This window comes from Rhinolophus hipposideros (genome assembly GCF_964194185.1).
Source record: "Rhinolophus hipposideros genome assembly, chromosome: 3".
NCBI classification, from domain to species: Eukaryota; Metazoa; Chordata; class Mammalia; order Chiroptera; family Rhinolophidae; genus Rhinolophus; species Rhinolophus hipposideros.
This window is the reverse complement of record NC_138049.1, coordinates 90,941,488-90,956,326: the sequence shown is the minus strand read 5'-3', so window position 1 is coordinate 90,956,326 and position 14,839 is coordinate 90,941,488. Positions and strand designations below refer to the sequence as shown.

The following is a 14,839-nucleotide window of genomic DNA, read 5'->3' as shown; positions in this document are numbered from 1 at the left end:
AACGTATGTATGCTCATTATATTAATCTTTATAACACATCTGAAATATTTCATAAAACCAATATGCACAAAGCCTTATCCTTTTTGCCAAAGATGTTAAAACAGTAGTATGGCATACTATGGCAATAAATAACATATTATGTGAATGTATAAAAAGTGGTGTTACTACAAGGACTTTGGGGAGGGTAGATTAGCTAGTGAAGGTATAAACTGGGGGTGCCCCAAAAAATATATACAAGTGGACACTTTGGTCAGTGTTGCTCAAGCAGTAATCAATGTGCCGTAATCAGAAGTGTCTGGATACAGATGGTAACCACTTTGAGCACCTCTCGTAATTGCAGAAGTCAAACGTGATTTTTATTCATCTTTTGTTATCAGTATGTATTGACTATTGCAATTTTAATAGTCTTTTCCTGCCTTAAAATGTGTATACATGTTTTTGACATCCTCTGTATATATGATTTTCCTTGCTATATAAAGAGAAACTTATATGACTATCTTTGCTGGTTGTTATAGAATAAGGACAATTTTAAGACTATTAGAAAAAAATCAGTTGTTTTGACACATGATTAAGTTCACGTTAGTCTACAGTTGCTATCCATAAGCCATCTTGCCTTTTCACTGCCAAATAGGCAAATTAAATAGGGATAGGGTCACAGTTATGACCCTGAATTTTTTGTCTTGGTTGTAACACAAATTTCTGCAGTACACAAGTCATTTGAGTTTATTTTTGTTAATTAACTTGCTAGGAGTGAATGGGTAGTTTCAGGAGCTTCAGCTTGGTCCTCTCTACCATGATAGTTCTTAATCTTTGGGTCAAAGAACCAATGTGGGGATTTTGAGACGGTCTAAGTATACTGATTTTTACTCTCTAGTGTGGAACTGGAGAATTACCCATAGGATCTATCTGTAGTCCTACTGAAGCTACTCTGAGATGTACTTGGGCCAAAACTTCATTGTCTTGACCTGAGTTCTATTCTGATCCATGTACTATAGGGTTATTTCAGGTCTTCAGAGGTCAGCAGTAAGTCACTATCTAATAAACCACAAAGCAGTTTTTCCCTGTCAGTTACCTTGACAAATGGCAGAGGTTTCTTTGAGGGAAGGTTTGACAAAAGGTTCATGGAATACATTATGATGGCATTGCTGGGTCCTTTCTCTAGGAACACGGCCTCCCCCTAAACTGAGGAGGCCAAATATATGAATTTGTTTAGATCTAGTAACTTGATAAGTGTCTGTAAATTATCACTATAGCAACTTCTTTCACATTTCTGCCAACAGACTTAGATATGTATATATTTTTAATTATTGTTGGAAATAGCATCTTCTCTTGTCATCTTTGGCCTATAGATGCCAGTGAAAACAGAGCTTTTCAAGGGTGCAGGGGCACACCTTCATCAATGGATTTTTTTTAATGCTTTACTGAAAATAAGAGTTTATGAGCCCTCTGTTTTAGAATCTTTGGATATATTTATTCATAAGAGTTACACAAAACTGTAAGTACATGTTAACAATTATGAGTAAAGAATTTATTAGATGCAGCATTACATTTTTATGTATAGTTCACAGTAATTGAATTTGCTGTTTTTATTACCTGGTTTTCTTTATTCCGATATTATCACATTTAATTGATGAAAGAGGATGTATTTAATCGAAGACTTTTTCAAAACTTGTTTGATCATTTAAAAGAAGTCAATGAAATTTTTATAGTAATTTTCTTTTCTATGGAGTCACTTTGCTCTTGAGAAGAAGTATTACCCTTAAAGTATCTTTTATTTTATTGCTAAAGGGCATTCACAGGTAGCTCTGCAGTTTTCTTTCATGTTTTTAACATCACACCCTTGGTGTCTGGTCAACCAGTCACAATTTGAGAATTTATCCACGTGCATGCAAACATTGGCTAAAATGAAATAAAAGATAAATAAAACGCTGCTTCTTGGACTAAAGTATTAGTTATACCAAACTATATTATCCCAGGGAAAAGCCATTTATTCTTTATATATTGTATTATTCATAGATCGCTACAAACATTAAGAAGTAGTATTCTTAAACTGCTTAATAAACATGTCTGATGTAGCAGTTAAAGGTTTCACACAATCCAGATGTTTATGAAATCAGATAAATTTCCCTACCATGTTTCAACAAGGGACGCAGTAACAGAAATAAACTTAATTTCCAATATATTTCAGGTGTTGTTTATTTAGCCCAGTGTGTATGTGTGTTTGTATATGTGCTGTCATATCTGCCTGTGCACTGAGTGGATTGTACAAAGAGGCCAGCATAAATGGGACGTCAAACCCACACTCACACCCTATTCAACAAGCCAGACAAAGAAACAGTGTCCTATACTAGTAGTGGCTCTGGTATGTGTACTTATGTGTGTATGTAGTGTCCGGGGGTTAATAGAAGATGGGCTGGAATCTGCAACATATGTGCTTAAAATAGCCCCAAGTTCTTTTTCAGGTAACTGCTTCCCCTGAAATGCAGCTGTTAGGGACGAATCAAGTGATGTAGTGGACAGAGAATGTGTTTGTATTTGTGTGTGTGTGTGTGTGTGTGTGTGTGTGTGTGTGTGTGTGTGTGTAGGGGTGGCCATACTGAGGAGAACATCACCAAGTTTCCCTTTCATATATTCCCTGGCTTTTATTTAGGGGTGGAAACAAATCAAGCCTGACCTTATCTGAAATAGTAGAGTCAGTTAGTTTCTATGCTTTTGCGTTTCCCCTCCCCAACTGAGAAAAAATAGGAGCTAACTGATTAGAAAGACTCATGGGAAACTTTATCTCCACTTTGGCTTGGGTTATCTTTGCTCTGCATGATTACGTCAATGTCTGTCTTATTTTTGTCATCACCACTCTCACATGGCCCTGAACTTACCACTTTCATATTTGTAGGTCTGTTTTTATTGCCAAGATCAAAAAGACCGAAGTAGGAAAAGGAAGGTCCAGAAGCAGAATAAGGTCATACATATAGTAGGGCAGATTCTGAGACTGTCACACTCAGCAAGGTCTAGACATGGCTACTTAAAGATGCAGAATGGATATTACTTACTGCAAAGCCCATTATCACAATGATCAGTGCAGTCTGCACAGGGTTCTCCTCGTTTGTATGGGGTTATCTTGGTGTTCACGTTTCCTCTGGCAATGGAATATTTGAAGGACAGAATTAGTGACAAGTCTAAGAAATACAGGATTGTGCCATAGGAGGAGAATATACAGCAAGAATCACAGGAGATCAGAAAAGGGAGAGAGAGATTTCTGAAGGTTGGATCCACAAAGACAATTTCAAGGTAAATTGGTATGATTTAAATATATGAAGAGAAAAGGAGATGTGTTTCCACTGCCTTTACACTAGACTAAAGGCACGCCATCAGAAGACAGGTTTGTAGCAAGGTTCCTAAGAATTTTGGGGATTGACAGCTCACAGAATATTTCTTCTTTATTGGATAAATTTGCTTTGTTTGAAGATCTATTATGCGCCATGAACTGTGTTAGGCATTTAACATAAGTTATCATATTTAATCTTTAGAAAAACCCTGCAAGAAATGCATTCCTGTTGCCTCTTTATATAAATATAAAGGAGGAAAAAAGAGCTGAAAGTTGTTAAGTTATTGGTGAACTAAAGGCCACACAACTAGTAAGTGACAGAGCCAATATTTGTACTTGAACCTTGTAGACCACAGAGCCCATTCTCTATACACCATCTAACAATAGCCCCACGGTTTTATCACCCCTTAGAATGTACTGCTTGTCCTTCCCCGTCTTTCCCAATTTTCTCCTATCTTCAAAACTCTCCCTCAAATCTCTCCTTGAAGCTACCCTATCTATAACCTCAGGTTGTTCAAAAGGGTTGAATTATAGCTCAAGGTGCAGGTCATTTGGCCTACCACATACCAAAAGCAGTCCCTTGTGCTGTACTTACGCAGGGCAATACTGGCAAACATAGTAATATTGAAAATTCTTGCGAGGACAGTAGGCGAATGCACAGCCAAGCTGGTGGGAAGTGGCCCAAACAAGCTGTAAGTGAAAAGTTTAAAATACAATCATTTTAATTAAATTTATAGTGCTCACATTGTGTGACTTATTTGTTTCCTAATACCCTATTAGAAGTTATTCATGAAGGGAATTTTAAAAACTGAAAAATATTGTCTTCAGAGTTTAAAATTTCTAAACTTGATGATTATACTTTTTAAACTATCTCTCCCAACTATGGGACTTCATTTAACATCCAAGAAAGCTTTATATAGCCACGATACCTTTGTTATAACAGTGAATCATCCTCAAATTCATAAATATGTGGACAATGGAGTATTGGGAAACAAGGGGAATGTCACCAAGGACAATTTGACTTTTGCAGGAAAAAAGAAAAAATCTTGTTGATTTTGGTTTTTTTTGGTTTTGATTTGTGTGTGTGTGCATGTGTATGTGTGTAGATAATCTTAGGGGTCAAATATAACTTTTCTTTAGTGATTATATAATACAAATGATACTTACTCAACAACTTAAAAATATTTTACATATGAGTTAATATTCTTGATTATCTTTAGCATTTCATCCTGTGACTAGCCCAGAGAAAATAGCTCAAGACTTGTTTAAAGGTCATTTAGTGTTGTTTAAATATAGTCAAAGTTAATCCATCACTTTATTCCCAGAGCTGTTATTTAAAAAAATCATTTTGGTAAATCAAGGTCACAATGACCAGATGAGTGTGGGTATCCAAGAGATAGTGGGTGGATGCTTATAGATATATTAATGGGTAACACATACTTTGTAAAGTAGAGTGGCTTTCATGCTCAAATATAGATTGCACAGCTAAGATGTGTGGTTGGAATTCCCAGAATAAACTGAGGAGAAAAAGTAATTCTGGGATGGTAGTGGACAAAAACCATTAAGCTTTTATCATTTCATTTTTACCTGGGTGTAATGGCCAATTTTAGCATTTGTTCGAACACTTCCAATTCCATATCTAAAATCTTTAACTTCATCATACAGAGATTGGATTACATCTGTCCATGATGTGAAATTAGTTGACATGAATAAATTCTCTCCACAGCCAGTAACTAAAAATTAGAAAAAGACAGGGTACCAATAGTGAAACTAACACTTGCAAAGAATTCTCACTAAAAACTATTAGAATATCATATTTCAATTCTTGTGATCAATATCACCTACCAAGGATGAACAGTCATCGCTCATTAACTGATCTATTGGAGAAATCTAATTTCAATTTCAAAAGCTTTGTTCTGTGAATTGTAATCCTCCACCCTCGACATATGAATAGCTCTTTTAAAAATGTAAATAATGACTCATTTTCAAACTGGTTATCTAGCTTAACACAGTCATAGTCATTATTTTGGTAACACTAATAAAGTGATTAATACTCAATCAACAAGTATTGATTATCTGCTATGCCTTTATAGTACAAATAGAGGTGATATTAAAATATGCTAAAGACATGATTTAGACCTTTTGAGTGTTGGCTATCAAAACAAGAGGAGCACATGTGAAGCAGGCAGTAAATAGTAGACCAGACATAAGATAGGATATCCAGTGGGAAAATTAAATCAGAGCCATGAATGCAGGAGTGACCATGGCATTTCTATGGTGAGGAAGAAGCTGACCAGATTTTAGTAAAAAAGCCTCAAATCAGTTGGAGTAGAAAGGACAGGTGGGGCCTTGGAAGTGAGGTAGAGATTTAATTCTGCATTAACATAATTTATACTTATGTTCTAGAAAGTAACACTACAAGAAGTCATTATTTTCACTAGGGATTTGTAGACTGGTAATTTTGACTACAATGTATTAAGTGGAAGATTTTTTAGATTTCAAGAATAAAGTTGGCATATGGCTATATAAGGACAATGAGGATCTATCTACCTTCACTGAAGTTCAGGAAAAAAATTGAAAACAATTTTTTGTTGTTTTCCTCTCTTATAGCTTTTGCCTTTGACCTTTAATTCAGACTCATTTTACAATTTTTGGCTTGCAGAGCAGGAATAATGAGATTTTAGGGCAAAAGTTTAAAGAAAGAAGACAAAGAAATACAGGAAAGGGAGCAAGGTACCTGTGTCCGGGGATAGGTGATAAGCCTCAAACCAACAAACAAAAACTAGATCACCAAACTGCCATATTTCACCACTTTGATACATTTTAGTTAATTTTTGTTTTTTATAAAATGATACATTATTCATTGAAGAAGTTTGACTTACAGCTAATTTGCCGTTTCTCTGGAGTACTGTGACCTAAATGGCACTGGCTGGCCCAGTTTTCAGCATTCCTTGCAACTTCGTCATTCCACGTCTTGAAATAAGGGCCAGACATTTAGAAATGAAAATATGATGCTTTTATGAGATAATCATGATTTATATGATTACATTGAAAACAAATGCCTATTTGATGAATAATTTTAGTATTTCTTATTTTTCCATTGTTCTACCAAAAGATACATTTCTCTCTTTCCTAAATGATTCAGTTATCAGGAAGTATCTCTCTATATGGGGTCACTGATTAAATATTTTAGAGAAAGAAATAGCCATCCAGCTTCTCAGCACCAAAATAAACATTTCAAAACCAAGGCATGCTCTTTTAGATGGATAATCACAGGATATGTACATATATATATATATATATATATATATCCATATATCCATATGATAGCCAGAAAAAATATATATATACATTTAAAAAATTATATATATATGTTTATATATATACATATATATACATACATACATATATATATATACACACACACACACACACACACACATACATATATGCCAGCTTACTAGCTTGGGGATATGGCTATTTAATTAGAAATGAGAACTAAGTATGTGTTCTCCCTCCCAATTTCTATTACACTTGCAGCAGTCTTCATATACCAAAGGTGCCAAAAAATGTATACAAATGGACACTTTGGTCAACGTTGCTGTAGCAGTAGTTCGCTATAATTAGAAGGGTCTGGACGTTGATGGTAACTACTTTGAGCACCTCTTGTAATTGCAGAAGTCAAACATGACTTGTATTCATCTTTTATTATTGGTATATATTGAGTATTACAATTTTGATAGTTTTTTCCTTTCTTAAAATGTGCGTACATGTTTTTGTCATCCTCTGTATATATCAATATATTGCCAGATGCTATAGTAAGCATTAGTACGTTTGTGTTGTACTATATGAAATATAACAGTGTGAAGGACAAAAATGCATGGGAAATAAATACTTAACTTTATCTCATATATGCAAAATAGAAAAAAGTAGGAAAATAAATGTAAAGAACAATTTAGTACTATCATAATTCAGACAAATTAAGCCAAGATTGCTAGATATTACTTTCAAGAGAGAAAAAACAGTTCCAATCTAAGATGAGAAGAGATGTTCAGAAAAAAGCAGACAGCTTATATCTCTGAGAAAGCAATGTCAATTACTTATTATGGTCATAAGGTATTTACCTTGTTCAATTCACACAGCACTCTTGCTTAGAAATGAAGCTAAACATAAGACTCAGTAGAAAAATCTTTCCCATAGCCTAGATTAAGCAACAGTTTTCAGAGTCTCAGAAATGGAATGAATCAGAAAGTTAACAGATCCTATTTCTAATTAATTTAGGAATTAATTAGAAAAATACTCCAAAAAATACACATTTGCCCTGTGATTGAAATATATGTTCAGTACCTCTTAAGATAGCTCATTGTAGCACTAATTGCTAAATAGACTTTTTGATCTCTTGCTGTATAGTATAACTTCCAAATACCTTTGATTTGTTGATTCTAGCTCAACTCTTTTAGAAACTTAAGAACCAATCTAATTCATTTGTCATATGATAACATTTTACATACTTGAATTGGGAAGAGAAACAGTTACTCGTTTTTATTGAGTTTCCCATATGTTCCTGACATTGTATTTATACTACTATTTCTCTGCTAATCCTCACAAAGATGTAGCAAAGTTTGAATTATCATTTCCACTAATAGACAGCAAATCTGAAACTCTTCCAGATTAAGTAATTAGCCTAGAGTCAACTATCCTGTTCTCCTGGGATAGTCTTTATTTAGTCTAAATAGCTCTTATTCATCATATTTTGGATTCCAGGCTCCCCACCCTGCTAATCAACATCTTCTGTGTATACTCCTTTTATTAATATGTTGTCCAAATCTGTACACATTCGATAGCATATTACCTGCGGATAGCCAAAGAGAGACTCTCATTGTTCAGATCTACAAACTATTTTATTATATAGTTCGAGTTTTCATTTGAAGTTTGACACATAATTATTGAAGTAACGTAATTTACAAGGTTTCTTCCACGTCATCTGCCCATTAATTATACCTTTATCCTATACTGATAGAGTCAATATGATGTATTTTAGTTCAAATGCAGTGTTACATTTAACCACTAGCCAATATGACAACTTTCTAATGAAATACACAGATTCAAGTATTTTACATATATAGATCTTGGTTTACTGTTCATTGCTCACTGGTTAGATGCTAACTGATAATGATCTATCAACAAGACACAACTTACCATTTTAAGCATGTTACAGGCACTGGGATGTGCCATTCTTCTAAGGTCATTGTGCTTGTTAAGAATTTCCATTTGGACTGATGGATATTTGGTCGATAAAGATAAATCTGAGATATTTGACTTCAAAATGAGGGAAAAAGTAGAACAATGTTATAACATTGAAAATCAAAGTAACAAAACAACAGATTTTAACATGGAAGTTAATAAAAATGTTTAGTTTTGTGTTCTCCAACTTTAGCATCAAACTTACCCAGAGTGCTTGTTAACATAGATTGCTGGGCTCCACCTTCCAGAGTTTTTGTTTCAGGAGACTAAGTGGGGTCAGAGAATTTGCATTTCCAACAAGTTCTCAGGGACCACCCTTTGAAAATCAATAGTCTGTCATAGAACCGTTGTGGGGAACTTGGGCCTGTCCTTTTGAATATCATCATTTTTTTTTTTTTGCCTTTAACAGTAGATTAATGTGATCCATGAGACCTGTTTACACATGATCTTATCTCATAACATGCAAAAGTTTAAAGCCCTCATCAGTGTCCTAATTCATACCAGAAAACCCAATAGAAAAAAAAATAGTACCTAGAATTCTGCAAAAAGAGAATTTGAGTCATATGATAGCCAGCAAAAAAATATTTACTCAAACTATGGAGAATTTCAGGCTTAAAAATATATAGAGTGAAATAGAAAGAGACTATAATATATCCAGATATTATTTAGATTAAAAACTATGGGGTACCAATTAGATTCATTATCATGTAAAGATTATGAATAGTGTGCATATTTATGTTTAAACCGACCTCAAAAGATGTCTATTTCTGTCTTAATAAGGGCACAATTAGGAGGCAGCATTTTTTTTTTTAAATGGAAAAGTTACTCATGAAATATTATGGGCTATGAACACTGAAAGAAACCCCAGAAATCACTTGGTAAATGTGCTGGTTTTTTCCAGTTTGCTGTACCACCCAACCCGTGCACTGTCTCCCCTTCTCTGCCCTGAAGCTGACGGTTCTGGCCTGCACCACCGAGGCGCCTTTGTCTTGTGCTTTCTCCATCTGAGCCAAAGGGAGGCACTGGTAGCAGAACACAGGGTGGGAGGGGCTAGAGGTCAGGGTATTTCTTGCCCACTTCCTCCCTACTTCTACACTCCATTTCTGAGAGGAGATACCTCCATTTTGATCCTACTATTTATTATCTCTTCCTTTAGACCTGCAGACCTAGAGACTGAAAGGCTTCCAGGGCTTCTAGCCACTCTCTTTGTTCCTTTAACCCTGCTCCTTCCTCTGTAAATATTGCGTCATTAAAGCCCGTTCATTCAAAACATCTGTGTTGAAAAAAGAAATGGTAATTATGTGATATGATGGAGGTGTTAGCTAAAGCGATGGTGGTAATCATTTTGCAATATGTAAGTATATCAAATCAATACTCATACACTTCAAACTTACAGTGTTCTGTGTCAGTTATATCTCAATAAAGTTGGAACAACACAAAACAAAACATCAGTGTTGAATTCTGTTCCCTGTCTAAACTCTGAGTGAAAAAAACTCCTTTATTTTACCCATTGAAAACATAGATTCAGAAAGGTTAACTGAGTTATATAAGAATCTCTTTTTTCATGATATCCAAAACCCAATTACTTTAAATTTGGAAGTGCAAATTAATAAACAGATAGCATATCCCTTGTGCTTATAGGCTCTATTTTAATAATGAGAGCAACATATGGAAGCTACCATTGTTTCTTTAGAAAATAGCTTACCACATTAAGCATTTTGCTATCAGTGCACTCATGTGTTTTTCTTATTCTTTGGATTTAATAATAACCTCTTTTGACTCACTGGTCAAAAATCAATGAAGCACTTGGCAAAAGAAAGGACATTCTGAAATATAATTTCAGAGGATTCATAAGCATTTGAGTATATTAAGTCCACCATTAAAGATGGACAAAGTTGTGTAAATAACTGAATTAATATCTAATTTCTTTGTTTACTGCAACCTTTTACTTAGACATCATCTCACATTCACCTTCTCATATGCACTACTTTTCCTTTTCCAATTACACATTTACTAAACACAAAGCAGCAAAAATAGTCATTTATGTTTTAAGTGCTATGTGGATAACAATAGGGCTACATGCCAAATATACCTTTGAAGATATAGCTCACACCATTAAGAAAAGAAGCCAAAAGCAAATAATAACTGAGATCCTTGGTAGGTGCAATAGGTTTTCTAGAAGCCAACACTGAGTACTAAATAGCAGATCCTTTATAATCAACCTTGCTGATATTCATAAACATATTGTCATATTTTCTTTACATCTTAAAAAAAACTGTGAAATAACTTACATTTTTACTTTATGGAAATACTATTATATAATTTAGTTCTCAACACATTGTTGTAAGAATTATTATCCCCACTAAAAATTGAAAAAAATTAGGTTTAGAGATATTCCAGACCAGATAAACCACTCCTTAATAAGTATTGCTCAGAAGAAATGGTTACATTGACTAAAATTCTGTGCCCATTTTATCGATGTGGGCCCTGGAAATTAGACATATTAAAAATCTCCTATTTAAACTTATAAAATCAGGGAGCAAAGAAGCCAGAACTTGAACCAAATTCTTTGACACTAAATAAATCCTAGGGTCTTTCCAGGTCAACACACTGGCACCTAGAATGCAATTAGCGCTTAGGAAATAGCACTTCTAAATTTTAGTTAAAGTTAGTTTTACTTATTGTCTTTTGAGAAATATGGAAGTTGTATTATTATTCTTTTTGGTTTCCTCAAATAACTTTCTAGTCTGTAAAATGCTTGATTTCTCTAGAAGTAAAACACACTATCCCTTTAAATAAGTACAGAAATCAAAATATAATAGTCAGTTTCAAGGGTATAAAACTACTTTCTTTCTTCTGGTACAGCCTAACCTACTTGATCTTATAGTAAAGCTGCCAAGGCTTCTCTCCCAAGGAGGGAAAGAGGAAGTAGACACTTATAGGCCAGACCTTACGTTTCTTGTTTGAATTTTCCCTTTTGGCAAGGAGAGAGATATATGTCTTTCTTCTCTCAAAGCTCATATCTTTCTCTTGCTCACTTTCCATGTGCTTCTCATCCTGCTGCACTCTGTCTTCTGTCCCCACCACCAACTGAACTGGCATACGCCAAGACCATCACAACTTTTTCAGTGGTAAATATAATGGAAACTTTTCCTTCTTTATCTTACTTGTTTCAGTAGCTTGGGGAAATGTTGCATATATACTTCTTCTTGAATCACTTTCCCCCTTGGATTTGTGACGCTCTTCTTTCTTTCTTCCCAGTCTCTTTCCTTTTCAGCTTTCCTTCCTCTGGCTCACACTTAAGTATCAGTATTCTTCACAATTCTTTCCCAGGTCCCTTTTCCTTTTCACTTGATACATTTTCCACTTTTCTAGTTTCAATGCCATTAATATGCCGATGATCCCTAAACCTCTATCTCTAGCTCAGATCTTATTTACGCCTCACCTGAAACCTACCTGCCCCAGATGAATTCATTCTTGGCTCCTCTCAGAGCCTGATCATCATCAGATGCTCCCTATGCTGGTGCATGGCATCACCAGTCAGCCAGTGATGTGGCCACCCTCTCCTCACATTCCAGGTCCAACCAATCTCTATGTCCTATAGATTCTACTTTGGAATTAGACTCTCACTCCCATAATCAAGTAGAGGCCACTCTTGTGGCTTACTATCTACATGACTAAACAAGTTCCCAACTAGTTTCCCTACCTCCAGTCTTGTCCCTGCCATATGATAGAGTGATCTTTCTGAAATGCAAATCTGACTACATCACTCTCTAATGCGGACACTCTCTGATTGCACTTAACAGTGCTTAGAAGGCCCATGGGACCTGAGCCTCCTCTTATTACCCAACCTCATGGCATAGTACACCTCTTCTAATCCCACCAAACATGACTGTCTCTTACTTCTTCCTACTCCAGACTGGCTTATTCTCAGACTTGCATGCACTCTCTCTCGTTTATTTGTTACACTTCAAGCCTTAACCTTTTCCTCAAATACTTTCCTTTTTCTACTTCTACCCTCTCTCTTCACTGGTCTAAATCCTACTAATTGTATTATCATGAGGACTAAATGAAATAAAAATACAAAATGCTTAGAATTTTTTTTTAAAAGCAAATATTCAGTAATAATATTCTTCAGGACTTCATGTCTGCCTTCACAATGTACTTGTTATACTTTCTATTTTGCCTATTGACTCACAAGTCCTCTACTACTTTGAAGTGTTATGTGGACAGTTACTATTTTAATCTTATGTATTGCGCTACCCCTGGCGTCTAGCTCCATGTCTGCTAAAGTAGACACTACATAAGTGGCTGACGAATTCAACTACATTGAAATTCATTGAGCTAAAATTTGGAAGCCAAATGATAGTTTCATTTTTGAACTGTTGTTTAGGACTTTGTAATATCAAATATATACTTTTCTGGGTCTAGAGACTAACTCTTCAAGCACATGTTAAATCCTTCAATTAAACAACCTATTCGTGATAAAAATGAATTCCTTTAAGGCAAGTAGTGAGTTAATTTTATACTTCAGATTCATGCTATACTTCTCATCTGATGCTCCTTGCTGATCCACTGTCTTATTGCTCAGTAGTGTTAATCAGTAAAAATAGTTACTGATTGCTTTAAAGATGTGAACACGGTGTGAACCAAGGTACATTATGTGATGAGAGGATAGTTCTTTTTGCTCTCCATCCCAGGAGATTTGCAACCATCGTCTTATTGAATTAACATTCACCATGAGCTATGGGTAAGGCAGCCCTCTTAGTAGAGCGTAAAATCTGTCTTGTAAGTGAAATCCTTACCATGCCTGCAGCTTGTTGCAGCAGTACCACAAAGCATATGCTCACCAACATCATTGTCTCTGAGAAGAAATGAAGCACTTATGAGACTTATGAATAAATAAAAATAGCTTACTTTAGGAAAAAACTGATTAGAATTCTAAGGAATGGATTCACATAACTTTTTGTAGATTGAAACTTTTCTATGAGAATAGATTTTCTTGGTAAGATGGACAGTTTTTCTTAATAAACATCAGTCTCATTCTTAACTTACAAATGTAGGCTTTATTCCTATGTTACCCCTTCTTAGACTGGAACCCAGGAATATAGCAGCGACTTTTCTTAAAACTTTAAAAAGACAAGAATTTGAGACCCAAAGGCTAAAAACTAAAATTGACCTGTAATAATTCATGTGATGAGCCTCTCCAATTGTAAGGAACTTAATTTAAAGCCTTGTTTTAAAAAATTTCTCTCTGAGTCATCATAATCTTTAACGTACCACTGAAAAAAGTAAGTTGGAGATATGCAAGGTTATACACCAAAGTAATACCATTGGATACTTCTTAAGAGGTATAAATCCTCTTAAGATGGATTTACAGTTTCATTACAATTTTACTTTTAGTTCCTATAATTCTGTTATTATTATTATTATTATCAAACAATTGCCAAGTGTTACTTTTATAATAATTCTCTCTTTTATGTCAAAAGTTCTTGAAATAACTTCTTCAATCTGATTCTTCTTTAAATTTCAGTCTTATTCTTCTTTATAACCATTAACTATTAAAATTCGCTATCATTATCCCATTAGGGTTCCTGTATGAAAAGTTGGACAGACTGTCTTCTTCAATTAATTTATGGACGTATGATTTGAGTATCCTGAATACCCTAGTAGCTTTGTCCTGCATGTACTTCAGTTTATTTATAATCCCATTAGAAAGTATTATGCCAACTATAAATATAATATTCCATGCACGATCCACCCTTTGGTTTATTTGGTGTGTTAAACTAAGGCAATGCTGAGAAAAATATTTGAAATAAATCTTAATAATTAATACAGTCCCATCTACTAGTAGTAAGGTTGAGAATAAGAGGAAAGGCTATGAAAGTTTTTCCTCCCACCATGGATAGCTCTTATCATTAAATAATGCAGCAAATGTTTTACCTGAGATGAGCAAATGGGAAGGATAAGATGTTCCTATGTCCAAAGAGAGATGAATGTATTTTGATCTTCAGCACAGCAATATATATAGATATGGAACACAAATCACTTCTCTTTCCTGTTTGGTTATGCTGAATTATGCAAAGTGGTAGTAATGTGTTATGGTGAATATTTCTTATAGATCTTATCACGTGTTTCAGTAAAAAATAAGCCCATTATTTAATTCTAAAGAAGAACTACGTTAATAACTGACTGCTGTTCTCCTGTAATTAGGTTTAATAATGTTAGTAATGACAGGTTAGGGAAGGCCTAAGCTTTACTTGCAATGGT

The 14,839-nt window shown here is 34.7% G+C and overlaps 1 protein-coding gene across 1 annotated transcript; it reads right to left on the bottom strand.

Annotated features, from left to right (window-relative positions):
• Positions 1 to 1,771: 1,771 nt before the first annotated feature.
• Positions 1,772 to 13,428, bottom strand: LOC308494491 (serotriflin-like; the record flags this gene model as incomplete). The annotated part of the gene is made up of 7 exons (XM_081042260.1): positions 1,772 to 1,899; positions 3,051 to 3,136; positions 3,921 to 4,015; positions 4,913 to 5,058; positions 6,208 to 6,298; positions 8,525 to 8,644; positions 13,375 to 13,428. 7 exons carry the CDS (start codon positions 13,426 to 13,428, stop codon positions 1,772 to 1,774), a joined length of 720 nt encoding a protein of 239 aa, XP_080898386.1.
• Between the last annotated feature and the right edge of the window lie 1,411 nt (positions 13,429 to 14,839).